General features: G+C 40.2%; 2 protein-coding genes across 7 annotated transcripts in view; one reads left to right on the forward strand and one right to left on the reverse strand.

Moving 5' to 3' along the window:
• LOC119788953 (leukocyte cysteine proteinase inhibitor 1-like) overlaps window positions 1-14,222 on the reverse strand; it is a 29,771-nt gene extending 15,549 nt beyond the window's left edge. The window contains exons 1-4 of one of the 3 annotated variants that reach the window (XR_005281524.1): window positions 13,073-13,087; window positions 12,359-12,535; window positions 12,177-12,278; window positions 10,585-10,891 (exon numbers count right to left, since the gene is read on the reverse strand). Coding sequence is in view for 2 of the 3 variants with exons in the window: in XM_038293656.1 (XP_038149584.1) it covers window positions 10,757-10,891; window positions 12,177-12,278; window positions 12,359-12,424 (303 nt within the window). In the remaining variant the exon portion in view is untranslated. Of the gene's footprint in view, window positions 1-10,584; window positions 10,892-12,176; window positions 12,279-12,358 lie in introns of those variants that run through there. The other 2 variants (XM_038293656.1, XM_038293654.1) reach the window with 2 other exon arrangements.
• An 11,872-nt stretch (window positions 14,223-26,094) lies between these two features.
• arfgef1 (ADP-ribosylation factor guanine nucleotide-exchange factor 1 (brefeldin A-inhibited)) overlaps window positions 26,095-27,727 on the forward strand; it is a 78,537-nt gene continuing 76,904 nt past the window's right edge. For 2 of the 4 annotated variants that reach the window (XM_038293678.1, XM_038293681.1), the window contains exon 1: window positions 26,095-26,460. In XM_038293678.1, the coding sequence (XP_038149606.1) occupies window positions 26,337-26,460 (124 nt within the window). In that variant the 5' untranslated portion in view covers window positions 26,095-26,336. The remainder of the gene's footprint in view (window positions 26,461-27,727) is intronic. The other 2 variants (XM_038293680.1, XM_038293679.1) reach the window with 1 other exon arrangement.

Raw genomic sequence — 27,727 nt, forward strand, 5'->3', positions numbered from 1 at the left:
ATATGGGTGAGTAGAACATGATGTAATAAGGTAAAATCAAGGGCCCAATGTTAAAAAAAAATGGTGTTCCCCTTTAAAGCAAAATCCATTCTACGTCACTGTGAAAGCTGAATAAATTGGACTTATTCAGATATATCGGACTATATGTCTCTCTTACATGAGTTTTCCTTTTTTGTTTTATTTATTTTTGAAGGTTTTGGTTTCCAAAGTTTTAAGTGTTTTAAGTGTTGTTGTCAATATAGAATAATAGAATAACAGAAGAGTCAGGGAAGAGATGGACCAGAGGCGAGCAGGGAGAATGATAAAGTATCTTTACAGGTAAGGAGAGATTATAACTTCCTGAGAATTTCTATTGAATGGAGAAACCAGGCAGGTATTATGAAAATGTTGTCAGAGGTATTTCCCAGGAAAGGTGAAATGGAATATGAAAGACTGATAATTCACTTTGTCCCACTCCCTTCTGAGATGATCATTACACCCCTGAGCATATTTCTAAAGGGGATGCACAAACGTGGGCCAAACTTCTGTGAGAACAGCTCTAAAATTAAAATGTTTAATTGCTGACTAAATTCCTTGTCAAAACATTTCACCTTTCAAAATGTTTCAGGTGTGGAGTCATAACCTCATCTAAGTTCTGACTTATGAAACAAATCAAAGGGGGTTTTGACTTAATTGAAACATGTAATACTGTATAATAAAATTGCTAATGAATCCCTACTAATTAAATAGATACTAATATCTCTCCTATCTGGGTACCACCAGGGATAACTATACCACGTTTAAGATCTTAGGTTCTGATTAGAAAGGTTCTGATAGCCTTGGCCTGAATTCAAAAAGAACCCTGACACTAACAGGAACGCCTTAAAATATAATTTTACCTCATTAAGAAAAAAGTTACTTAAAAGCACCTTGAAATTTTGGACAGTTCCTAGCGTGGAACAATGTTAATATTAATCAAGTGATCTTTTTTGTCTCCCCCTCTGTTTCCCACACCCAAGGAACCAGTGTTTATATTTTCATGACGTCCATCAACCATCAACAGTCTCTTTTTCATCATACCAGCAGCTTTTACTGCTATTGTTGCCCCTCCTTCTGTCAGAGAAGTTTCAACTTTTCCCTAAGAACTGGGGAGACATTTCATGTCAAACAGGATTTTCCTTGTCACAGAGAAAAGTTTTGACATGAAGGGTTCCAATGAAATGGGAGGCCATTTCTTTGCTACTGGCATAAATCTTTGCACAAATCCCCTGCAGGTGCCACTCCTGTCAGCTAAGAGCAGAGAACTAAAAATGCATTTCTATCACAATTATTTAACACATGAAAAACATGGAGGGTTCAAAGTTTGGTATAAACAACACGAAAGTGGAGATATTGGTATAATCATAATGTGAAAGATGTGTATTTGGACACTGTAGTACCAGTTAAATATGTTTTAAATACCTAACAGAGGCTCATTGATGATGAGTATGTCAGAGGTAGCTCTGATGCTTGTTCTCCAGATGTTTTTCAGCATGATTCAGTGCAAAACTCTGGGAAAAAGGAAGGAGATAGAAATACTGGTTGGCGCACTGATATTAGTGTGTTACAGAAGATGTATAGTCCTCATCTAGAGGGCTTTTTCTGTACACTATTTTTCTACTCATAGGGAACTTCTTGTTTGTTCAGGGCAGTGTTTCGTACAATCCTGTGGATCGAAAACATCACACTAACCTGAACAGATCTGGAAAAAATAATACCACCAAAACACTAATCCTTGCTACTATAAGGGATTTAATTTGCATATTTCTGTAATTGGCACCTAAAGTGTCCCTTAAACACCACGGGACCACTGCTGTACAGTATTAAACAAGGTCTATGTCCCTGAGCACAAGCTCCTTTTACGGCTGCGTCCTGAGCTACCTGCTGTTCACTCTGACGACACACGACTGCATCCACAGGTTCACCACCAATCACATTGTGAAGCTTGCAGAGGACACCACGGTGGTGGGCCTCATTATAGACGACCAGGACTACCGAGAGGAGGTGGAGCAGTTGGTGTGCTGGTGTAGAGACAGCAGACTGATCCTGAACATGGAGAAGAGAAAGGAGATTCATCGGCTTCTTCCTGAAGTCGATGATGCTAAAACAGCTAAAAAGATACAAGTTTTTTCCTTTTTGAAGCTGTCTGTGGGCTGCTGTGCCAAAGTATCAGAAATGCATAGCACAGAAGAAGAAGCAGATAGTTTTCTGTTGGCTCAGAAAACTATACCTGCTAATAGGCTCAACCTGGTCAATTGGATTTAAAGCTGCTTAGAGTGAGAGAAGCAGAGGGAGCATGTTGTTTGTTCATTCTTTAAGTCAAGAGGATGCATTTCAATGCATATCCCTTCTTACTATTTTTCCCTCATATTCTAGAAGCAGAAATATATTATTTTTATCAGAATAATTCAAACAGAGATTGAAATGTGCTGACAAACTAGATTAGGATTTGCTAATTAACTGCTACAGAAATTATGTTAAAACATCACAACTATTGAAGTCAGTCAGTTTCTAAATATGTTGCTTGAGAAAAATAACTGACTAACAAGTAATCTGTCAACACTGAGCATCAATCAAGTCATAGCTGACATTTCTGTGGAACTGTAGTTGCTATAGGGTAGAATTTCAAAGTGCTTAAACAAAATGGGTTATGAAATATTGTGATCAGACAAGAGAAACGGATGACAAATAGAGACACATTTCTTTTATAGAGATATAGATCAGTTTAATATTATTTTAGTCTTTTCTTTATGAGTTGGTGCCTCTAAACTATTTTTTTATTCCTGTCTTGGTTGGAATGCTGGTGTAGTGGGTTAGAGCAGTGTGCTTGTGCTCTGGGAAGGTTGCAGGTACCCGGTTAGAATCCCACTGCCTGAGCAAGACAGCATGTCCACTTTAACTACTTTTTAATAGCCTTCGGGATTACTTTAACAGAGTTCTCCTTCCCCAAAAGAAGGTTAAACTTTAGCAGATCATTATCATATAGTGCAGTTATAAATTTCAAATAATCTGTTTCACCTTCTCTCTCCTCTCTGTCACCGAGCAGTGCTACAGAGGGCAAAAGTTTAGCTTGTTCCCCTTCACAGGTTGATGATTTTGTTGATGGGTTTGCGAGTTCTCCGCATACTGCCTTAGACACTGAAGCCCCTTTGAAAAAGAAAAACTTTAAAAATAGAAAATGGCTCCTGATTAAATGCAGAGCTGCGCACCCTGAGGCAAAACACTATTAAACTGGAGAGAAAATGGCACTCTACATTCCTATGGGAATCCTACCTTGTCTGGAAAAAATGTTTACTGCTGTATAAAAGGACCCTTTGTAAAGCAAGAGCAGCATATTTCTCCTCATTAATATAGGAGAATAACAATAATCCTATGTATCATGAAGTACAGTTGCCAAACTCACCCAGAGCCATAGCTCTGTTGAACCGTCCATTCCACCTGCTCTTAGCAGTCGTTTTATGCGATTCTTCATAAATAAGGTTGATTTTGTTAAAAGTAAGATCATTAGCATTCCTCTAACTAGGACTGGTTTATCCATGGAATTTGAGGCAGCATCTGAGGTAGGAATTAAGGTAGGTTGTAGGAATTAAAGGAACAGCACTAGACTGGTTTAAATCATATCTATCTGACCAATTTCAGTTTGCTCACATTAAAGGGGAATTTCGTTGTTTTTTTTTACATTTCACCCCTGATTTTGCGTTATTACATCATGTTCTACTCACCCATATGAGTTTTGTGTCATTTGGAGCTGTTCTAAAGATATTGCGTTAGGTTATATCCAAGTAACGTCTTCCTATGGGCAAAATACTTGAAGCACAAACTGAACTGTTCATAATTTGCTCTTTATGGTACGCCAGCATTCATAACGTAGGCGAATCACTGTCCCCTAGACATCTGCAGTTATATTTTTTATATTTATATATTTTAAAAACAAAGCGGCGCGTGTATGACGTCATCCTCGCATGCGGACTGGAGTTATAACAGGCAGCCTGGGCCAAAGGCGGCTACGCTCTACCCCTTCTATTCATCGGCTAGCTAATCTGAATCGCTTAATTCCATTTCGAGACCGAGATCATCTGTGGTAGTAGCACTAGACATCTTCCAGGGATGTGAAGAAAACTAGCTGCAGTTCAGCGGACAGGAAGGATGAACGGTGGCCAGTGTGTGCGGATTACTTGATTTGTATGGAGAGATCCAGTGGACTGTGTCAGCTGATACTAGTGCTTCACTCAGGGACCTGGAAAATCAAAGTGCAGCTTGGATAACACAAGTTGTGAGAACCTGTCCATGATGAGCAAGCATGAAGCGACAGTGGAAAGGAAAAACTCCCCATTGGGAAGTAACCTCTGGCAAACCAGGCTCAACATGGCGGTCTTCTGCTGGACTGGTTGAAATGATACAGGGAACGCAGTAAAAGTCTGGGATAAATGACACTCTGATGAAGCTTTAGCTACGATGGTGGAGGATGGGGTGGAGGTGGGTTAAAACAGGGTCATCTCAATTGAAGTCAGACATAGTGCAACCATTGTCTGCGCTTTGTGTAGCAGACGGACTTGTCAATTGGAGACCTTTTAAGATGAACTTTGGATCCTGATTGGGTTCATGGAGGTGTGATTCAAAGCAGATTAGCTGGTGTTGGATGAAGGCAAGTAATCAGTTTATTCAGTTGAACTTGCGCCTAGGCTTAATTTTTTGAGTTGATTATTGTTTTAGGTGACCATAAAGTTTTCCAGGGGTATGAAGAGCATGGAGGCAAATGTTTTTCATGTGACATTTGACAAATGGCATACAATATAACATTAATTCAACCTAGAGAGACTAAAATACAAAATAAAATTGGCAGTTACATTTATCGATGAGAGTTCTTTGGCGCTCGGACGCTAGCAGAAAACATAGAAGCTGCTAATGTTAATGAGCTATTGTGAGGTCTAGACACTGAAGGTGGAGTGGAAGATAGAGGAAAAGGAAGCCAGAAGAGATTTGAGAACATGATTTAGGAGATGGGGTGGAGGTGCTTTGATGCCCATATAAAGACCAGGAGAGCCTGTGAACTGAGAGCTTTAAGCAGGGCCTTACAGGATGGTTGGCTGAACATGAATCAGGAGCTAGACAGTGATTGGCTGGAGCAGAGGTGAATAATGAGTTCATTGAATGCAGGTGATGCTGGGGGGAGTCATTTTTAATTTAATTCTAAACTTTTAATAAATTTCAGGTCCTTTTATCAAGATAATGCAAATTCATGACACGTGTCATCTCAAGGCACTTTACAAAATCAAATCCAGTCAAATCGTGCAGCTTGACTAATTAAAATGATTCTCATTAAACCCAGATGTTTGCATTAAGTCATCGACCTGCAGAATTTATTCTTCCTGGAAGAGTATGAAGCAGCAGTGGACTGTCACTTTTATTGTGTTATTGACTTTGTAGCAATTATTTATACCAGTCATGCATATAGTTAAAGTTAAGAAGAAAACTCTCCTTAAACAGGAAGGAACCTCCAACAGAAAGAGGCTTAGCTTGAGTGGCCATCTGCCACGGCCAAATTTGGATTTTAGCAAACAGAACAAACAATAATGTCATCTATTAGATAAATAAATATATGTTACATCTAATCATTTCAGAGGGATTTGATATTTATGTTTTGTGTAGATATTTTTTGCCCTCCATATACCTCAGGTATAATATCACATTGATTGTGAAAACACTAACCCCCATTTTGGGAACCCCTGCTTTACACTACAGCCACATTAACCTTCTTGCATCTGCTAAAGTGCTTCCTTCTGTGTCACATGGAGTAGCACATGGATATCAGACAGATGGAAACTGAAATCTAAAACCTAACTTTCAGATTGCAAGAGTACTATTAATATAGATAATAAAAAACATGTTTCTGTTACATTTAAATCTTCCCTTTATGTTGTGCATCTTCAGGAATTCAAATTTCATTGAATCATTTTTATAAAAACATCCTAAAATCATTATCGTCCTAGTTGGACATGTTTCACTTTGTCAGGTTTTAGTTGTGGTTTGGAGGACCCAAATGCAGAGGCAGAGGCTGAGGAGATCTCTTGGGAGTTTTAATGGGGCAAAAAAGTAAACAAAGGCAGGGATCCAAAATGCAACTAATAATAAAAAGGCAAACCAGAACAGAGGAGACATCTGGGGAAAACCAAACACGAGGAGCCAGGAAGAGACGAGGAACATAGACCACAGCATGGGAAGACAGCTAAGACAAGGAACCAACAAAGAGTGAGAGCAGAGGGAGAGCATATATAGGAGACAGAGACAAAAGGAGGGCTAACGAGCAGACAAGGAACAGGTGTGAGAGGAGACAACGAGGGAGCCAAGGGGAAAGGAACATACACACACACAAGAGGGCAAAAGAGGACAACAGAAAAACTTGAGAACTAATATAAATCTAGAAATACAACAAAACTGGAATTAGGCTAATAAATCTAGAAAACAAGGAGCAAAGAAAAGAACAGCAGAACCACGACCATGACAGTGCCCCCCACTTAAGGGCGGATCCCAGACGCCCAAAATGTCCAGAAACAAAAAATAATCCCCCCTGGGTGGGCGGAGGGGGAACCAGGAAGGAGGCCACGAAATACAAAACCAAACGCAGAGTCCAAACAAAACAACCCACCCAAGGTGGGCGAGGGCAAACAAAGTCTCTGGAGGGCGGCCGTGTGGCCGGAGGCCAGGAAGAGTCTCTGGAGGGCGGCCGTGAGGCCGGAAGCCAGGAAGAGTCTCTGGAGGGCGGCCGTGAGGCCGGAGGGGAGGCAGAAGCTCAGGAGGACGGCGACGGCGTATCTGATGAAGGAGGCTCTCTGGAGGAGGACGGCGACGGCGTCTCTGATGAAGGAGGCTCTCTGGAGGAGGACGGCGACGGCGTCTCTGATGAAGGAGGCTCTCTGGAGGAGGACGGCGACGGCGACGCCGTCTCTAATGAAGGAGGCTCTCTGGAGGAGGACGGCGACAGAGGGCCTCTGGAGGAGGCCGGCGGTGACGCCGTCTCTGAAGGAGGGTCTCTTTAGGACGCCGGCGGCGACGCCGTCTCTGAAGGAGGAGGGCCCCAGGAGGCGGCCAGCGGCAACAGAGGGCCCCAGGAGGCGGCCAGCGGGGACGCCGTCTCTGACGAAGGAGGGTCTCTTTAGGACGCCGGCGGCGACGCCGTCTCTGACGAAGGAGGGTCTCTGGAGGTCGCCGGCGGCGACGCCGTCTCTGACGCAGCCGCAGGAACCTTGGGGGACGCCGACTGCGGCACAGGAACAGCCTCAGAGGGGGCCGCCGACTGCGGCACAGGAACAGCCTCAGAGGGGGCCGCCGACTGCGGCACAGGAACAGCCTCAGAGGGGGCCGCCGACTGCGGCACTGGAACAGCCTCAGAGGGGGCCGCCGACTGCGGCACTGGAACAGCCTCAGAGGGGGCCTGGAGTGCCCGCTGAGGGGCAGTGGAGGCTTGGAGCGCCCGCTGAGGGGCCGTGGAGGCTTGGAGCGCCCGCTGAGGGGCCGTGGAGGCTTGGAGCGCCCGCTGAGGGGCCGTGGAGGCTTGGAGCGCCCGCTGAGGGGCCGTGGAGGCTTGGAGCGCCCGCTGAGGGGCCGTGGAGGCTTGGAGCGCCCGCTGAGGGGCCGTGGAGGCTTGGAGCGCCCGCTGAGGGGCCGTGGAGGCTTGGAGCGCCTGCTTAGCTTTATTTCAGAGAGCATTTTAGTAGTCTGCTCAGGGAAATCAGGATGACTCAGAACGGGCTCAGGGGTCTCAGGCGCTAGGCTAAACGGCCCTCCAATGGGAACAGCCTCAGAGGGGGCCGCCGACTGCGGCACAGGAACAGCCTCAGAGGGGGCCGCCGACTGCGGCACAGGAACAGCCTCAGAGGGGGCCGCCGACTGCGGCACAGGAACAGCCTCAGAGGGGGCCGCCGACTGCGGCACTGGAACAGCCTCAGAGGGGGCCGCCGACTGCGGCACTGGAACAGCCTCAGAGGGGGCCTGGAGTGCCCGCTGAGGGGCAGTGGAGGCTTGGAGCGCCCGCTGAGGGGCCGTGGAGGCTTGGAGCGCCCGCTGAGGGGCCGTGGAGGCTTGGAGCGCCCGCTGAGGGGCCGTGGAGGCTTGGAGCGCCTGCTTAGCTTTATTTCAGAGAGCATTTTAGTAGTCTGCTCAGGGAAATCAGGATGACTCAGAACGGGCTCAGGGGTCTCAGGCGCTAGGCTAAACGGCCCTCCAATGTGCTCAGGAGTCTCTGGTGCTAGGCTAAACGGCCCACTAATGGGCTCAGGAGTCTCTGGCGCTAGTCTAAACGGCCTGATAACGGGCTCAGGAGTCTCTGGTACTGGAGAAACCCCCCCACTAATGGGCACTGGAGCTAGGGAATCTGGCCCTCAACTGGGCACTGGAGCTAGGGAAACTGGCCCATCAATGGGCTCTGGAGCTAGGGAAACTGGCCCGTCAATGGGCTCTGGAGCTAGGGAAACTGGCCCGTCAATGGGCTCTGGAGCTAGGGAAACTGGCCCGTCAATGGGCTCTGGAGCTAGGGAAACTGGCCTGTCAATGGGCTCTGGAGCTAGGGAAACTGGCCCGTCAATGGGCTCTGGAGCTAGGGAAACTGGCCCGTCAATGGGCTCTGGAGCTAGGGAAACTGGCCCGTCAATGGGCTCTGGAGCTAGGGAAACTGGCCCGTCAATGGGCTCTGGAGCTAGGGAAACTAGCCCGTCAATGGGCTCTGGAGCTAGGTAAACCGGCCCGTTAAAGGGCTCTGGAGCTAGGTAAACCGGCCTGCTAAAGGGCTCTGGAGCTAAGGACACTGGCCCGCTGAAGGGCTTGGGATGTGCTGGCTGACAGGGAACTGATGGAGGTGGAAGGAAAGGGAATAGATCCTCCCTTTGCCCATAAAAGTAGTCCCATAACTCTGACTCCTCAATATGTGGTGCTCTGACTGCAGTGGGTGTAATCATGGTGACTGACTTTAAACCTCTAACTCGGGGAGCTAACTGCTGACCCGCCGGAGAGGGAGTGGAGGCGTCAGGCTGACCCGCCGGAGAGGGAGTGGAGGCGTCAGGCTGACCCGCCGGAGAGGGAGTGGAGGCGTCAGGCTGACCCGCCGGAGAGGGAGTGGAGGCGTCAGGCTGACCCGCCGGAGAGGGAGTGGTGGCGTCAGGCTGACCCGCCGGAGAGGGAGTGGTGGCGTCAGGCTGACCCGCCGGAGGGGGAATGGATTTCTTCCCCCGGCGGCGCTTACGCCTGGAGGAGGCAGACGGCATGGGGGGACCAACAGCTGGTGAAGGTGGAGGAACCGGACTGGAGGCGATTGAGAGCAGAGTTGGAAGGAGGTGAAGTGATGGTTTGGGTGGTGGAGGTCTGTTGAAGAGTTGGGCGCTGGCTGCTGGGTGGTTCCACTCCAACTCTTCAAACAGTTCAGACAGCACTGGGGGAGAAATGAGTTTGCAGTTTGTGAGGAGAATTTGCCTTAGTTGGCCAGCTGCACTCACCCTCTCCTCAGGCGGGCTGAGACTGGCAATAGTGTCCAGAGCCTTTCCCAGCTTCAGGAAAAAATCCCTCAGGGTGTCCAGACTGGGCTCTGCTGGGTCCATTGTGGTTGGTTCCTATTGTCAGGTTTTAGTTGTGGTTTGGAGGACCCAAATTCAGAGGCAGAGGCTGAGGAGATCTCTTGGGAGTTTTAATGGGGCAAAAAAGTAAACAAAGGCAAGGATCCAAAATGCAACTAATAATAAAAGGCAAACCAGAACAGAGGAGACATCTGGGGAAAACCAAACACGAGGAGCCAGGGAGAGACGAGGAACATAGACCACAGCATGGGAAGACAGCTAAGACAAGGAACCAACAAAGAGTGAGAGCAGAGGGAGAGCATATATAGGAGACAGAGACAAAAGGAGGGTTAACGAGCAGACAAGGAACAGGTGTGAGAGGAGACAACGAGGGAGCCAAGGGGAAAGGAACATACACACACAAGAGGGCAAAAGAGGACAACAGAAAAACTTGAGAACTAATATAAATCTAGAAATACAACAAAACTGGAATTAGGCTAATAAATCTAGAAAACAAGGAGCAAAGAAAAGAACAGCAGAACCACGACCATGACACACTTAAATATCTCCCAGACTATTAATAGACCTTACATGGTATAAGCAGATGACTGTTGCTAATGTTTTATGATTGCTCGTACTAGAATCTTTTTTGTACTTCATTATCTAATAGATTTAAAGCAAAATCCATTCAACATCACTTTGAAAACTCAATAAATTGGACTTATTCAGATATATGGGACTATATGTGTCTCTTACATGAGTATTCCTTTTTTGTTTTATTTATTTTTGTTTAAAACATGTTTTGTTTTAATGCTCCGGGGTAACGTGGAAATGACTTAAGGTGCATAGTATATCTGACAGCTCCTGTCTGATCCACAAAGATGTGCTACCTTCAAGTGCTGCTTTCACCCCTTATTCTTCCCTGTTAGCAATCAAGTGGGCTGATTGGTTCTCAATAATAATCCCTCCTCTGTTATATTTTATAGGTGGAAGACACTTTTTTTCTCCAAAATAAGACAAAAGAAATTATTGATTCATTTTTATTGATAATTCTCAAGTCTTACAGAGATTTGACTTAACCCTTGTAGCTGAATATTTTTGTGATAAGCTTGCTCATAAGAAGAACACAAACACATTTTGCTTTAAAGCAGCCAGTTGGAAGAGGCTGAACAAGGCTTTCACTTTAGACAGAGGGGTTAAATAAAGGGTACAAGAGGATCTTCCAATTTGTGGTCACCCTCCACTCCCAAAAACTGGATCGTAATTGTGTCCCCGAGCAGAGGACTGTTGAAGATCATCAGATGAACGTACTCGTTTTCTCCAACCCTTACCTGTAGAGAGAAGAGAATACAAATGATCCTTTGAAAGGACTAGAAATGCATTTTTTTCACTTCTTTATAATCTTGTTTTTATAAGTTAAAATTAGGAGCTTTGCATTTATTCATAAAAACCAGTGTTTATCCGTTTTAGTCATCTGTTTGCATTTTGGTCCTGGCATAGCCTATTTTACATTCAATTCAGTGGATTAAGGTGCCCCTTAAAGGAATATTTTGTAAGTTTTTACTGAATGATATCTTTAAAATAGCCTTTTTATTTGATCCTTTACAATTAAACATTTAGCAGTTCAGTGCCAATGCATCTATAAGCCTGTAGCATATTTTCCTAAAGGGTCCCATGCTGTTTGGCTGATAAGACATCAAACGGATCCAGAGCTTGCAAACAATTAAAGCATTATATTGAAGATGGATTTTGTGCATAATCAGGCTGCCTTCATGTGGTATGGCAAAGATGATTATTATCACTTCTAAAGTGGAAATGACCATTGCATTGTTTTTTTTGTTGTTTTTTTTGTTGTTGGTTACAAAGATTATCCTGACCTGATACTTTGACAAGACAGCTTTAGACTTCCTAATTCATCTGCTACAGGAAGAAGAGGGTGCATCAAATGCATTGACTGATGGCTAGCGAATGTCAGATAAAATAAGGTATTTTCAAAAACAACACAAGTTTAAATGGTGACACATTTTTCAAAAATATATATGTCACAGCATTGTGTAGGCCACTTACACAACAAGACAGAACGCTTGATGATGCAGTATTTACAATCAACACCAACACAGCTGGAAACTGCAGGTCAGGCGGGGTGCGCCGGTGGTGCAGGGGTTAGGTACATGACCAAAGGTTCAAGTCCTGGCCTGGTGACCTTTGCCACGTGTCTTGCCCCTTTCTCTACTCCCATTTTCTATCTACCAACTACACCTTACAAAAATAAAGGCAATTAGAGCCTAAAAACTTAAATAAAAAAATAAAAAATTAATTTTAACATACTGTGAGAAAAAACAAAACGATTTTTCAGTACGAGAATGACTAAAAGCATACTGCTGTAGTGTGTTTTGGCCATAGATGGCAGTACCTTTAGAAAACTCTAATGAATTATACTGTTTTGTTTTTTTAATGAAATTTCCTGTTCAATAATTAATGATACATAAAATACTTGTATTGATTAACTGTCAAGCAATGAAAGTTATAATTTTCAGATTATATTTGCCCAGAAACATCTATTGTTGCTACTGAAATCTTTTGAGGGGTATGGTATGAAAAAGCATTGTTTATTACCTTGGCGAGTATTTTTTTCCCTGCCACAATCTGATACCGGTATTCAACTGCAACAAACTCCCCATAACTCTTTTTTGTTTTTGCCCCTGCAATGCCCTGCATCTGTGTGAGAATAAAATAAAAAGAGGTGTTAGAGCAGAAAGTTTAGAGGGCAACAGTTGTAGAGAAAAACAAAATCTCACCCATTTACAAAGCATGGAAACCTCTTCATCGACGGGCATGATTTCTGACCATCCTCCAGGCGACATTGTTCTGCTTCTGTTTGCAGCTTTTCACCAAAACTGAACTTGAGTTGGTTTTCCAGCATATTTATACTCTAGGTGCTCTGGAAGGGGACTGGGAGGTGACAATGGGTGGAGCTTTGTGTGGAAACACAGCTGTTATGTGCATAAATGCATATTGAAAGAATTTCTCAAGAATTTCTTACATTATCAGATGTTTTTTTTACAACTGCAGAGCCAGTAAAAAGCAATCGAGAGGAAAATAAGTTATACAAGTTAGTGATATAAAGGACATCAACAGCTGGTAACTCACATTAGTTATAAGAAAGCAGACGTCCATTTAATAAATTACTAATTAGTAACAAGATGTGAGGGTGCTTCTATAAACATGCATTAAAAATCTGGAGAAAAGGGCTGTAATGGATGGGGATGGTATTAGTTCATTACTCTGTTAGATAAAACATTAGTGCAGGTTTGGGAAAAGGGGGAAGTCTTCAATGTAGAAGAGCAGATTGTCTTGGACCATGAGTACTTGATTAGTTACAGAAGAATATAGCTTTAGAGCAGGTTGTTATCAAACTGTTCAAACAGAATAACATATAATTTTAATACCCAGTACATAGCACAGTTTATAGTATGGTTGAATAGCATACCCAACTATTGTGAAAGCTTTACCTGGGCTTGAGGAACTGGGCGTCCAAATGCAGGTGAATGATAGAGTGGATTTAAGCAGGGATGTCCTGTAGTGCTGAGAAGCTCTCAGACACTGAGACACTATGACACTATGCCTGGTTCATGTCATTGTACAAAACAGTAACATATGAGAAAAGTAGCAGGCATTGTGGAAGGGCCGTTTGGCGTGTACACATGGCCACTGCTGCCATTGAGGACACCAAAGTCCAGACCTTGTTATTTTGCTGTGTATATAATAAAAAGAAGAATAAAAAATGCTTTGAAACAGCATGATTCTCTCAGTAGAACCTACAGATTATTGTAGGAGGAGCTGTAAACTGGCGGTGAAACATAATGGGGGTAACTTGCTAAGAAATGTTCAACTTAAATTCATAATTTATCCAAATAATAACTTACTAGCCTTCACCTTTCATAAGACTGCTTAGTTTATTTAGAACCTCTTCTGCCAATTGATGACATTGTTTAGTTTTTGTTGGCACTTTCTGGTGAGCTACTGTGACAGAGCAATGATGTTTCTATTTCAAGAGCTGTTTCTATTCCTTTAATAAATAAAACAGTTTTGTTTCTATTTTTGCTGAACTAATTTCTATTTCTGCTGCACTCATAGGGTTTCACTCTATGTGTTTACCTTATAAAACATGCTTTATTACCTCCACCAAGGATGTTATGTTTTAAGTTGAGTTTGTGTGTGTTTGTATTTTTTGCTTGTGTACAGGATAACTGGAAACTTATGAATGGATTTTAATGTATTTTTTACAACAGGTACTCCTCAGTCTAAGGAACAATCCATTTAATTTTTGTGATGATCCACATCATAATGCAGATTGGGAATTTTTTTTAGGATTATAACATTATTTGGTGGAACAAGTAGTCCCCCCCATAAACCAGAAGGTGGAAGCAGTGACTATTGACAGCTTCAGCATCGGACTCAAAACAGTCCACAAGAATTACTGAAGGATTATTATGGATTATTTTTTGCTTATTTTTCTCTAGATTTGAACCTAATCATTCACTTAAATCTGGCAATGATCCAGATCATGTGTGAGTTTTAGCTATAGGTGTAGGTAACAATATGTCACGGTCTTGGCGCTGATGGTTGGCAGTTTCATTTGCTCACCTGTCAAATTGGCCTGGCGTCTGATTAACGCCGATCGTTTCCACCTGGTTCCCTCAGCTATTTATGTCGTTTGCCTGCCTACCATCAGTGCCAGATTATTCGAGCTGTTTGTGAGAGTAACTCTAGCGTTCAAGTGACTTTTTATGTGATTCTGATTCTGACCTGTTCTTTGTTTATGCATATTCAAGTTTTTGCTTTGCACTTGCCTGCTCTGTCAGGTTTTTTTTTTTGGACTGTTTTTCTGGACTCTGCTGGTTTCTGAACTTGGACTGTGTTACTGACCTCAGTAACTCCTTAGAATATAATTTCACCTAGTTAATATAAAAGTTACTTTCAAAGCACATTGAAATTTAAGACAGTGGAACAATGTTAATACTAATCAAGTGATATTTTTTTGTCTGTCCCTAATGTTTCCCACACAGCAAGGAACCAATGTATATATTTTCATGATGTCATTTAACCATCAACCGTCACTTTTTCATTATACAGGCAGTTTTTTTCCGTTATTGCTTCCCTCGTTCTTTCACAGAAGTTTAAACTTTTTCCTAAGAAATGGGGAGACATTTCATGTCAAACAGGATTTTTATGGTCACAGAGAAAATGTTTGTAAAGAAGGGTTCCAGTGAAATAGGAGGCCATTCCTTATTTATGCCACTGGTATAAATCTTTACACAATACCCTGCAGGTGCCACTCCTGTCTCAAGAGCAGGAAACTAAAACTGCATTTTACACCCTCTATCAAGATTAGTCCATCTAAAACCTGAAAAACATGGTGGGTTCAAAGTTTGGTATAAACAACACGAAAGTATAGATATGGGTTGTTATATCATAATGTGAAAGAAATGCTTTTGCACGCTTGTTACCTGTTAAAGATGGTTTAAACACCTATCCTAATCCTAATCCTAACAGAGGCTCATTGATGATGATTTTATCAATTCCTTTATTTTCAGAGGTAGCTCCGATGCTTGGTTTCCAGATGTTATCCAGCAGACTGCAGTGCAGAACTCTGGGAAAAAGAAAGGAGATGGAATCTGCTTTAATAAAACAGAGTCTGTCTAATGGTTATTGTTAGAAAATTTTAAATGTCATAATTTTATTTGTATTAAGTTACTGCCAGGGTTCCTGTGTGTGGGATAGTGTGAGTTATAGATCTCCTCCAGAGAGGATCTTTGTGGAGAACCCGAGTAGCCTACACAGTTCAAAATAATCTTTCTGTGCTGGGCTCAAAAGAGCAGCAGAGCCTTCACTCAGTGCTGGTTTCTTGTGTTACAGATTTTGTTTTGTTGCTTTCTAGTCTCTTGCTTCCCTCAAGTTTTATCCCTGATGTTTATTGGTTTTTGGTTGGTTTTCAGAAGTTTTGGATTTTGGATTTTTGACCCTGTTCCCGTTGGACTTTCATTAAATCATCCAAACTAACAGTATTAGTCTGTATACTGCACTATAGTTCAACACTACATTGTCAGAAGTATATATCCCTCTGTTTTTGCATTTACATGAAATTTGTTGTCTGTTTTTTAAGCAGTTTGGTTCAAGTTGTTAACGCACACCTGTAGCCACAGCAGAGAATTTTCTGATTCTGTAAAAACTGTCCACATGTTAAGGTCTGTTCATAGTTAGATGAGAAAAGCAAAATGGCAGCATCTGATCTAATTCAACTCAAAGGTTTTCAATAAGAATGTGTCAAAACTCTGTTCAGTCCAGGAAACTGTCTCCCCAATTAACCTCATACTCGTGTTTTAATCACTTAATTTAGACGAACTGATTCAAATCTACAAATGTTGATATTGTACATTGTGGCTTAGGGCGTTAGGAAATATTTATGTAGTAACAACTTCTAGCCACTAGATGTCAATGTCTCTTTTCCTGAACACACGTTAAACACATGTCTGTCTATCCATCTATCTATCTATCTATCTATCTATCTATCTATCTATCTATCTATCTATCTATCTATCTATCTATCTATCTATCTATCTATCTATCTATCTATCTATCTATCTATCTATCTATCTATCTAGATCATAATGACCTGGTCATTTATGTAGAAGGAAGATCAAACACCCTTAGTGCCTTAGTTATTGTGCCATATAACTTATAGTGTGGAGAACCTATAGTGCTCCAAACATTTTTCACAAGAAAAAGGTTCATATTTGTTCAATTTTCGCATCAGTATGCTAGAGGGGAGGTAATTCTCTGCAGGCAGGTGTTTCTCGGCATAATACGGTGGTGAGTTTGACATAGTGGAAAAATTGTAAATCTTCTTTTGGAAAGTAAGCTTCTATGAGCGATGCAAACAGTAACTTTTAAACAGAGCGTACACAAAGAGAAATGGGCTCTTGCATGCTCTCACACGCGTTTAATTGGTGTGTACAGGGTTGTGCATGTGCTTTTTTTTTTCTTAAATTGGATAGGACCTTATCAAAAATCCTCCACTATACCTTCAATGTGTGGCATTAAAGCAACACAGCTCATCACCCTGAACACACCGTCCTCACTGTCAAACATGGTTAGTGGCAGCATCATGGTTTGGGTCTGCTTTTCTTCAGCAGGGAAAGGGAAAAATGTTAGACATTGATGGGAAGATGGATTGAGCCAAATACAGGACCATTCTGGAATAAAACCTGTTGGAGTTTGCAAAAAACCTGAGACCGGGACGGAGATTTATCTCCCAACAAGACAATGATCCAAAACATAAATCAAAATCTACAATGGAATGGTTTACAAATAAGGATATCCATGTGTTAGAAAGGCCAAGTTAAGATCCATTGGAATGAACTGAAAACTGCTGTTGACAAATGCTCTACATCTTACCTCACTGAGCTTAAGCTTTTTTGTTGGAAGAATTAGAAAAAAATTTCAGTCTCTCGAAGTGCAAAACTGATTGAGACATACCCCAAGTGACTTGCAGCTGTAATTGCAGTAAAAGGAGGTGCTACAATGTATTAAGTGAAGTGGGTTGAATAATTTTGCACACCCAATTTTTCAGTTTTTTATTTATTAAAAAAGACTAAAATATCCAATAAATTCCATTCCACTTCATGATTGTGTCCCACTTGCTAATTCTTTGCAAAGAATTACAATTTTACATCTTTATGTTCGAAGCTTGAAATGTGGCAAAATGTCAAAAAGGTCAAGGGCGGCAAATACTTTCCCAAGGCACTGTATTTGAACATCTTTTTCAAAGATGAAGAAAAATTTAGTAAACAAGACATGGAGCTTAATAGCTTAATATATCAGAACACTTTCAACCAGATATTAGATTATATTCATGAATCACATGTTTGAAATAAATGCATTTTAGGGTGAAGAGCAAAGAACATGAAGGACAATGAAATAATCCTCATCTACATTTGCTGTTGAGACCAGTAGTCCATCCTTTATGGGATTTGGATACAGTTTTTGACTTGAGGACAACTTTTTAAAGTAGAGCTTTGACTAAAGAGAACCTTTTAAATTAAATACAGAAAAGACAAGGATTGACCTCAGGTTCATTTCTGTATATCCCTCGGTTTGGTCCAGAATTTTAATGTTCAGTTTTTACTGATGATAAATATGCAAATTGTTAACTTCTGTTCCTGTGTGACAGCTTTGTTAGTTCTCCTTATCAGTGACGCAGTAACACTTCTGAAAAGCAAAACAGGAAAACAATAACAGCTCATGTGATGGAACTTGGCTGGATTTTTTTTAAAGAAAATGTTAATGTTTTCGAAATTATTTATCATTTAATATAATGTAGAAATTATTTAAGTTTATAAATGTGTTTCTGGTGAAAAGTCAGCATACAAATAAAATTTCCTCTATAATTTTGCTCACAACCAGACAACTGTTACCAAAAACATTTAATGATCAGCTAAAATGTTTGTTCTTTTCAGCAAATTAGCAAAACCTTACAGAACATCGTGAAAATTAACAATTGTAAAATTACTATGTAATTTTACAGTGTAGACTTGTCAGATTTAATCTTTAATAGTGTTGCTAGAATGGCTTTTTCATATATGGAATATATATGAATGCTTAACTTTTAAATAATTATGAGCCCCTGCCTTTATGCGCTTCTTATCCAAGTTTAGGTTGAAGCAGAAGAAGCTTTGGAAAATGTAAACAGCTTTCTATGTCTATGTGAAAAGGTTCACCTACTTTAACTGTGTGGTAAGGAATTCACTGTTTTCTAGCACTGCTTATATAGATGCACATCTATTTACAGACCAAGAGTTTTTTTCATGATCTGGGAGGTTATTTCTTTGCAGGAGTTACCATTTCATAATGCAGTTACAGCACTGTATTTTGCCTGAATCTGGATCTCCCTTTCACAACTCTGTGAGTTCTTCAGCTCCAAATTTTTCAAAAGAAGCAGAATTTTTTTCCATAATTGTCTGATAAAATGTTAGTAAATTTATTTTTGTGTGGTGCATTTAAGGGACCTAAATTTCTGTTTTCAGTTGTATTCAGCTTTGATTCATAATACTGTTTTCACTTCCACGTCTGAGAGTTTTGTGAAACTAAGAAGTAATATGAGGAAAAACAAGCATAAGGCAGTCAAGCATGCTGTCAAAGAGTGCCAATGTTATGCAACAAAACAAAACCTCCACCAGCTGTCCGGTAGAGCACATTATTCAAATAACTCACGTCGTGTCCGCGGGACGTATGTGGTGCTTCCAAATTTGTAGCCTGATACTGTCTAACATTACAACAATTTTATATGGTGGCCAGACCCTCTCATATTTCCCTCAGCATCTGTCAGTGGAATATTTCATGACCAACGGAATGAGGAACAGCAATGGTGAATGAGAGCAGCTGAAAGTTTTGCTTTTCCTAATGTGATACATCTGTGTTTTACTTATTGTTTACCTATGCTGCAGTCATACAGGTGGTACACATTATTCTGACAGCTCATGAACTCACCTCATAGACTCTATAAATCTAAGGATGTGGTCCTTAGAGGTATCCCAATCTAAAGTTATCCATATAGTGGAGGTAAGGAAGCTACTGGTACACAATCTGTCCTCGTCCATTAGTCTGGGTTGTTCTTAAGCTTAATACCAAGTTTCTAAAACGTTTATAATCCAAGGTTAATCAATGTTTTTTAATAGTGAGACTGTTTTTGGTTTTAATGGATGACAATAAATCCACATTCACTTGTTAACTTTTATGAATCTCTCTGACTTGAACTGCACAGCAAGATATTTACTAGAGGCTGTCATGCTTTAAAGTTCCAGGAGACTTTTCCTCTTCCATTTGTGGTCATTCTCGGTTATAGAGAGATGTGCCTCAAAGTCTCCTTTGGTTTCAGAGAGAAACAAGACTGGTTGATTTATTACATACTCTACGATTCTATTTTTTTTTTTTTTTTTTTTTTTTTTTTTCTTTTGGGGGTGAGGGTTCTGGCCATACAATATATTTTGTTGCCCTTTTTTTAAGCTTTTTAGTTCAAGGGGATTTTTTTTTGTGGCTTTGCCAGAAACCACTGCAAAGGTCTTTGGTCTCTTTCTGCCTGAACCAATAAACTTGCTCACCTGCTCAGAGACCAGGAGCGCTGTGATAACCATCTCGCTGGGGTTTTCAGAAGCGGAAGATAAACAAGAACAGATTTCCATATATATGAACAGTCTATGGTTGTTACATTTCACATTCCTTCCAAATACTATTGAAGGAGAATAGCAAAAAACAAACTTTCAAATGAAATGAAGTAATTTTTCAAGGCTTGTTTTTTGTCCATCCTAATTTCTGATAAGATGTGATTACAGGGAGGTTAGAATGCTTGCAACAAGTTTCTTGTTTTTTATTGTTTCTTTTTTATTGCAAATAATTTTTTACTTTAAGGTCAGACTAAGCTTTCAGCTGATCCAAAATGCTGCAACCAGAGTTCTGATGAATGCTAAAATGAAAGATCATATCACTCCTGACCTAGCTTTTCTTCATTGGCTTCTTGTTAAATCCAGAATAGAATTAAAAATCCTCCTTCTCACATATGAATCCCTGAACTGTAAAGTGCCTTGAGATGACATGTGTTGTGAATTTGGCGCTATATAAATAAACTGAATTGAATTGAATTGAATTAAATAACCAGGCTCCATCTTAAATCAGATATCTGATTATCTGATCAGATATCTCTGTTTCCTTAACAGGGCATCTTACTTTCACAATGCAAGTTTAGTAGTGGGAAATAGAATTTCTTAAAGTAGGAATTTTTGGTTATCAGACTCCTCTCCTGTCAAACCAACTGCCAGTTTTAGTCCATGTCTACTCTTAAGACTGGGCTTAAAACTTTCCTTTTGATAGAGCTTATAGTCAGAGTGGCTTAGGTTATCCTGAGCTATCTCTATAGTTATGCTGCTATAGGCTTAGGCTGCTGGAGGACATACAGGCCGCTTTTCCTCACTTTACTACACTATTTCTGTTTTCCAATTTTGCCATACTGTATTTTTTGTCATTACACTGTCACAAGTACAGAGCAGCGAAATGAACTCTCTGCATTTAACCCATCCCCTTGGGGAGCAGTGGGCTGCCATTCTGCAACGCCCGGGGAGCAGTGTGGGGTTAAGGATCTTGCTGAGGCAGTCTGTGGGAGTGGGGCTAGAACTCAGAACCTTTGGATTCCAAGCGCAAAGCCCTAACCACTAGGCCGTCATTCCCCAAAGCAGGCATTAGCATGAAGGGTCTTGCCTAAGGACCCACACTTGCTGCTCATTCCCCCGAGCTGGGATACGCCCGTCCTGTTTGGAGGACGAGTGACTTAACACTTGAGCTAGCCAGCCGCCTACTTGTTGATTCATTTTTTTAGTTCAACTTCTAACGTTGTTCTCACTGCTTTGCCTCCTCATAGTAACTTCATCTGGGTCGGCACTCTATTTAATTGTGACACAATCCTGGGAGGGAACATCCCATGCTGTCAATAAATTCCACTATATATCAGACAGTTGGAGCTATTTTTCAGTATAAATGACTCCATGGCCTGTACTTGTATAGCTCTTTTTTTCAAGTTAGGAGACTTTTCAGTCATTCATCCATTCAAGCACACAGTCACACACTGATGTTAGCAAGCTACATTGTAGCCACAGCTGCCCTGGGGCTCACTGACAGAAGCGAGGCTGTCGTACACTGGTGCCACCAGGCTCACTGATCACCATCAGTAGACAATGCAGGTGAAGTGTCTTATATGTATCATTAATACATTAATACGTGTCTTGTATGTATTAATGTATAATGTATGTATTGTATGTATTAATGAATCAGTGCTTCTATGCTCTACTTCTGTCTAGTCAAACCCTCAGTTAACTTTTATAGAGGGCTGCTAACACCGACCCTAGTTCTGCTGGAGGTTTTTTTCCTGTTAAAAGGTAGTGTCTCCTCTTCTTTGTTGCTGGATGGATGCTCAGTGTAAGGGATTGCTGCAAAGTCAAAGATAATACAAGCAAATGTCTAATGTTTCTACATGCTCATTCAGGAGGAGTGCATTCTGCAAAGTCAGTGACCATGTAGTCCGCAGGGTTTCTATAGAACATTTTGAACCAATCTGACTGTAAGATCTGATTAAATTGCCTCTGTAAGCTGCCTTGAGTTGACGTGTGTTGGCTCTGTATAAATTTGCTGAATTTTATTAAATTGTGGTTTTATGGCTTAACTTTATGCAGCAGCTTTTTATATAAGCAAGGCTATTTGTAATGACATTAAAAATGTCAGATACTAATGAATATATCTGGTCCTGTAGACTTTTTTAATTTGTGCACTACCTGCAGTAAATTTAACCTGGAAGTTTCTCATTTAAAAGCAAATGTTTTCCAAAATATTACATATCCTGATGACTGAGGAAACACAATTATTAATTTTTGTTGGGAAATTTAGATTTTATTTGTCTCAGTGTGTTCAGATGTGTCGTTAATCTGGTATAACTCTGAGCAACATTCTATGAAATATTTACTTGAGATTTTAATGAATGTGAAATTTTTTTTAAAGTAAAAACAAAGTATATTAGCAAAGGTTTTCCCTACATGTTGTCTTTGTTGTGTGGTTATGTCTTTTCTAAACCCATTTGAAATTATTTTCTGCTCTTTTATTGCTTTTTATCATAATTAATAGCTTTTTTTTTAACAGTTTTCTTGTTCACATTTCCAGATTTGGAAGTAAATTGAAATGTTTTCATGGGGCCCATATATGTATTTCATAATTGTTTTGACCACACAGGCATGTCACAGGCATGTCAATTTTTATTGAGAAAAAACATGATACAAAAAAATGCATCTATATGGTAGTTCATAGCATTAAAAATATATATTGCAATTATGCATTGTTTTGGTTTGGTGTTGTCAGTTTGATGCAGAGTCTGTGACATGATTTAGAGTTCGGTGTTTGTGGGGAGGAAGCTGTTTCGGAATCTGCAGGGCGTGCATCAGATGCATGAAAACCTCTTCCCAAAGTACATGCAATTTAAGAAAAAAGCTATTGGTATTCAGGAATTAGGACAATGCATGGTAATGGCTGGGAAATGGCTAAGATCACACACAGGTGTAACAGATCATTACAGAAAAAAAAAGTCCTTTAGAAAGATGATTGGAGCCACTTCTGTGTATGCTAGGAGCTTTTTAGAAATAAGTCATTCCACCCTACAGGAACTAGTACAGGTGGAGGGGTTTCAAAAAAGGTCAACTTCCCCATATGTAGATGTGTTAGCAATTTTACCCTGAGAGCAGATGAAAAAAACTGAAAGAAGACTCTAAATAAACCCCAAAATATATTTGAAAAGCCTAAAGTAGGCTGTTGCTGCTGATGATTTGAAGAGACTTACTCCAAAATCTGTAAGAGACTGCATTAGTTTAACTGTAAACTGAAGGTGTACAAGGAAGAAACCTTGGTTCTTTCAGGAGAAAATGAAGAAAGCCAACCTTAAGTTTACTAGACATAATGAAGACATGATAGTTTAATTTGTGGACAGTAGAACAGAGGATGGTCTTATATCTGGCATAAAAAAAACATTTTGGCTGTGAATAAATAACTCTAAACTTGTCATAACTAAGAGAAACCTTCCCTGATAGACTCAGAAAACGTTCCTTTGAGTGATAACAGAGACTGACAGATGAAGTTATTTCAGCTATGGGGAAACAAGCTTTCTCTTTAGAACATTCCTTCTTATTAATATATTTTGGTATATTTCTAGCTAAAAAAAAAAAAAAAACTATTAGTTCATGCAACCAACAACATATTTTTGATGGATAAAAGAAAAAGGTTAGATATCAGTATATCTGTGTTTCTTTATTAAGAACTGATTTTTTGTTTGTTTATTTCTTATTTATAGAGTCAGGACAAAAATTAAGCTGATTCATAAGAATGTCCTAAGTGTAAGCGAACTATATGATGCCTACGACAACCAAATCTCTGTGGTTAAACTGTGCAGTTGTCAACGTGAATTTGCTGTTGGGGTCAGATAAATTTTACAGAAGGCTGCAAGAGGGGGTTTCAAATAACCATTTGCAAAGTGTGGGATTTAATGATATCCTTCTAAGATCCAAGAAATTTAAAAAAATACATATTTTTCCTTTAAATATTTTAAAAAGGGTGTTGGGGAAGCACTTTGCAAAAACTATATATATATATATATATTTTTTTTTTACATAAAAGGAACTGACCTGGTCATTTGTAGTACTTAAAAGTTTGTCGTTAAAATGCAATTTTAAAGTAAAATATTTGCAAACAACAATATAGTTCAAACTAGAAGTCACTGATTTTTCAGAGTAAATTCTGTTGACCATTTCAGTCAAATATAGAGCATCCTATTTTCTTAGTATCGTCTCTGGGTGGGTTTTCCTATCTTGGTTTATAAAGACAGCTCTTCATTATTTGAACCATTCCAGTACTTCTGACGTGTTTGTTATTGACTTTTGAGTTCCTTGCTCGAAAGAAATTTCAATTGTTAGAAGGTTTATTTTGCAGCTTGCTCCAAGAGCAGGATTTCTTGTTATCACTGAAGCTACAAGATACTAATGGCCAAATTAACTACATGATAGAACTTTTTTTAGGTAACTGTATAGTTGTGAATCCATGTCACAACAACCCCAGCCCCACAATCACAAACACTAAACATCCTGTAGTAATTACATTTAATCATACTCTTTTCCACTATTGAGCATTTTTTCTATGGATAAACTTTACATGCACAAGTGCACCCTCACAAACAATTACAGGTGCTTGGCTCCAGGTACTCAGAGATTCACTTCCATACAGAAACCCCACATTCATATCTTCAGGTAACACAGAGTACATGTCAGACTTAATAATATTACTTTAGCGATAGTTTCAAGGTGTTGCTTTATTGTATGTCTCGTACCATGTCTTTCGGTTGTGCTGTTCTTTTTTCATCTTGTTACAGGTGAAGAAGCAGACTGAAAATGTTTTGTCATTGTCTCCTTCCTATCTCCTCTTTCTTTCATCTTTTCTCTTTTTTTCCCCTTTTTCTTCTTCTGTTTTTCTGCTCTATTTACATTGCAGTGTCCATATAAACTGTAAAACTCCCTGCATAATTATAATAAAGCAATTTATATGCATGAACAAAGTGGAGCTATATGGCAAATGCCATAGTGCTACACTTGTAAAAGTAAAATCTGTTGGGCTCTTTTTGGCATCAAGACAATAATTCTTATTGCCACACTGACAGACAGGACACTGTAAAAAAAAAAAAAATCATACTCTTTTTGTTGTTGTTTCCAATGCCCTAATGGAAAAAAGAAAGAAAATGAAGAATATTAAGAATAAGATTCACAATTACATTTTCATAGCTTTTTTATTTTTTTTACCATCACTCATTTTATATTATTATCTTATATGATAAATCAAAATTGTTACAATGACTGGTAATTTCTCACAATAGCGTTACAATACATGACCAACCCTAGGTGTAGTGGGTATCAGAACATTACTGTCCAATGTTGTTGTTTCCTTCTTTTTTTTTTTTGGCTTTTAGTTTCTGTAACTATAAATATAAATGTCACACTAAGTGAAAAAGTGGTTTAACTGCTTGTATTTTTTAATATGTTCTCTTTTAAAACAAAAGCGGTTTTGTTGTTGTTTTTATCATCAATGGATTCTGATGGGAAAAACACTGATCCTCAATAAAATGAAAGGATAGCTCTGATTTAGTTTTTCCAATTAAATGTTTGTATTTTCTATCAGCATAGTAAGGAAGAGGATTAGGGCCACTGAAAAAATAAAAAAAGTTAACTGATTTTTAAATATTATTTCAGTTTAATATGGGAAAAAATTCTGATTTTAAATCTTAGAATTCTGACTTTTTCTCATATTTCTGACCTTTTTCTCATAATTCTGACTTTAATCTCAGAATTCTGACTGAATTCTTACAGCTAATAAACATGTTAGCACCAAGCTGTAGCCATGTCTGTTTTAGAAACTAGCTCTCTTGTTTTAATCACCTTCTGCTCTTCCATTTAAATAATAGCATAACAGGGACCCCTCAGGCACGTAAAAAGTTGCCTAATTTTGTCAGCTGAATGCTCTCACGTGTCTTCCTTCCTGGTGCCCATCTACATTAAGATCCACAATTCTGAGATTAAAGTCAGAATTCTGAGAAAAAAAGTCAGAATTCTGAGATTAAAGTAAGAATTCCGAAAAAAGGTCAGAATTCTTAAATTAAAGTCAGAATTCTTAAAAAAAAAAAGTCAGAATTCTTAGATTGAAGTCAGAATTCTCAGATTAAAGTCAAAATTCTTAGAATAAAGTCAGAATTCTGATATTTTTCTCATATTATACTGAAATAAAATGTAAAAATCAGTTAACTTTCTTTTTGTTTTTTCAGTGGCCCTAATCCTCTTCCTTAGTATAGGGCCCCAGGCCCCTGAAGCCATCCCTCGCTCCATGCTGCCTCACAGCGGCAGCGCTCGGACGTTACGTGACGTCGTTTCCTCTCTCCAACATGGCGCAGGAGGCAGGTCGTTAGCGGCCGTCTGAGGGATTTACCACCAAACCTTCTGTATTTATTTATGTATGTCTGCTAAGGGCTCCAGCCGCAGACTTTCTTGAAGGAATACATCTCCATTCGAGGCGGCAGCAGGCCTCCTCCTCACTCTCCCTTCCTCCCCGTCTCCTTGGGACCAGGCACACCTCGCTCCAGATTCCGGTTGCGACATGTATGAGGGCAAAAAGATGAAAAACATGTTCCTAACACGAGCTTTGGAAAAGATCCTGGCCGACAAGGAGGTGAAGAAGGCTCACCACTCACAGCTGCGGAAAGCCTGCGAAGTGGCACTGGGTAAGTTCTGCTTTAGCATCTCCATGATCCCGACTTGGACCCGATTGATTTAACACGTCATGCAGGCTTTCACTTATTATTTATCCTGGAACAATGTCGCAGTCTTCCTCCACCTGCGTTTTTTTGTCATTCTATACTTTACAAGCTCGCTGTTTGGGTGTTATATTGTTGGATTATAAGGAAACATTTATTGTTTTTTTTTATTGACGTGGCGTGGACTCCGTGGAAATGACTCCGTACGAAACACGGAAATGCTGCAGCAGGACGGGTGGGTGTTTGCAACACTGGTGGAGCCGATGCTGCGAGGGGGGGAGAACAGGCCAAAGATCGCTGAGAAAAAGAAAGTTGATACGAAACTGTTCCCATTTCAATCCCAGGGGCCATTTAGACAGATAAAAGGACAATAAAACAACCTACATTAATAATATGGTGAGATGCTTCCATCTCTTCCTGGAACACAGTGAGCAGGTGCCATTGTCCTTAACTGCACCTATTATTCATTTACCAGTTGAATCGCTGATTACCCAGGGCTCTCCTCTGTCTCTGCTGTGTTGCTACGTGATTAGTAATTAGCAAGAAACGTGAAGGTTGACAGTGGCAACATTTTTATATCGGTACCTTGTCAAATCCCGGAATTTATAGCTAGACTTCCGGTTATAGCCAATATGGCGTAAAAAATACAGCCAATGCTAACCAACACGCTTAATCAAACTAGCACATGTTTTTCTTACGCAGAATTTGATACGTAACAATTTAATTCTTGTAACTCATACTTATGCTATCGTATATTTACATCATTAAACCCAGCTTTTATTTTGAAAGAATTTGGTGTTACATCCGTTTTGAAAATGGCTTCGTTCGCTAGCTTTATAAAGCAGTTTCCTATCAAGCCTATTTAAACGGGCAGTTTTCCGAACAATCTATAAATCTGTATTAAAATAGCTTAATTAAGTCATGTCTTACAACAAGGAGATGTTGTTTTAGATCTGCTCCAACAGTACAATCATTAATCGGTGTACAATGGCTTGCAAAGACAAACTTTATTGTATTTTTTCTGGAATGTTATTTAGTATACCACCACAGAGGTATGCATATTGGAAATACAGCCAACAACGTCATGTTAACTGAAGATGAGCTGCAGAGATGCAGGTTAAGGTGGATCATTTGAGATACTTTCCTTTTAAGGAACATTGCAAACATTTACAAGAAAGTGCCGTGGTCAGACTCAAGACTGAAATCCATAATTTCGGCCTCAATAGAAATCTAA

The sequence above is a fragment of the Cyprinodon tularosa genome, unplaced genomic scaffold, assembly GCF_016077235.1.
Source record: "Cyprinodon tularosa strain WSP-4 unplaced genomic scaffold, ASM1607723v1 ctg33, whole genome shotgun sequence".
NCBI lineage: Eukaryota > Metazoa > Chordata > Actinopteri > Cyprinodontiformes > Cyprinodontidae > Cyprinodon > Cyprinodon tularosa.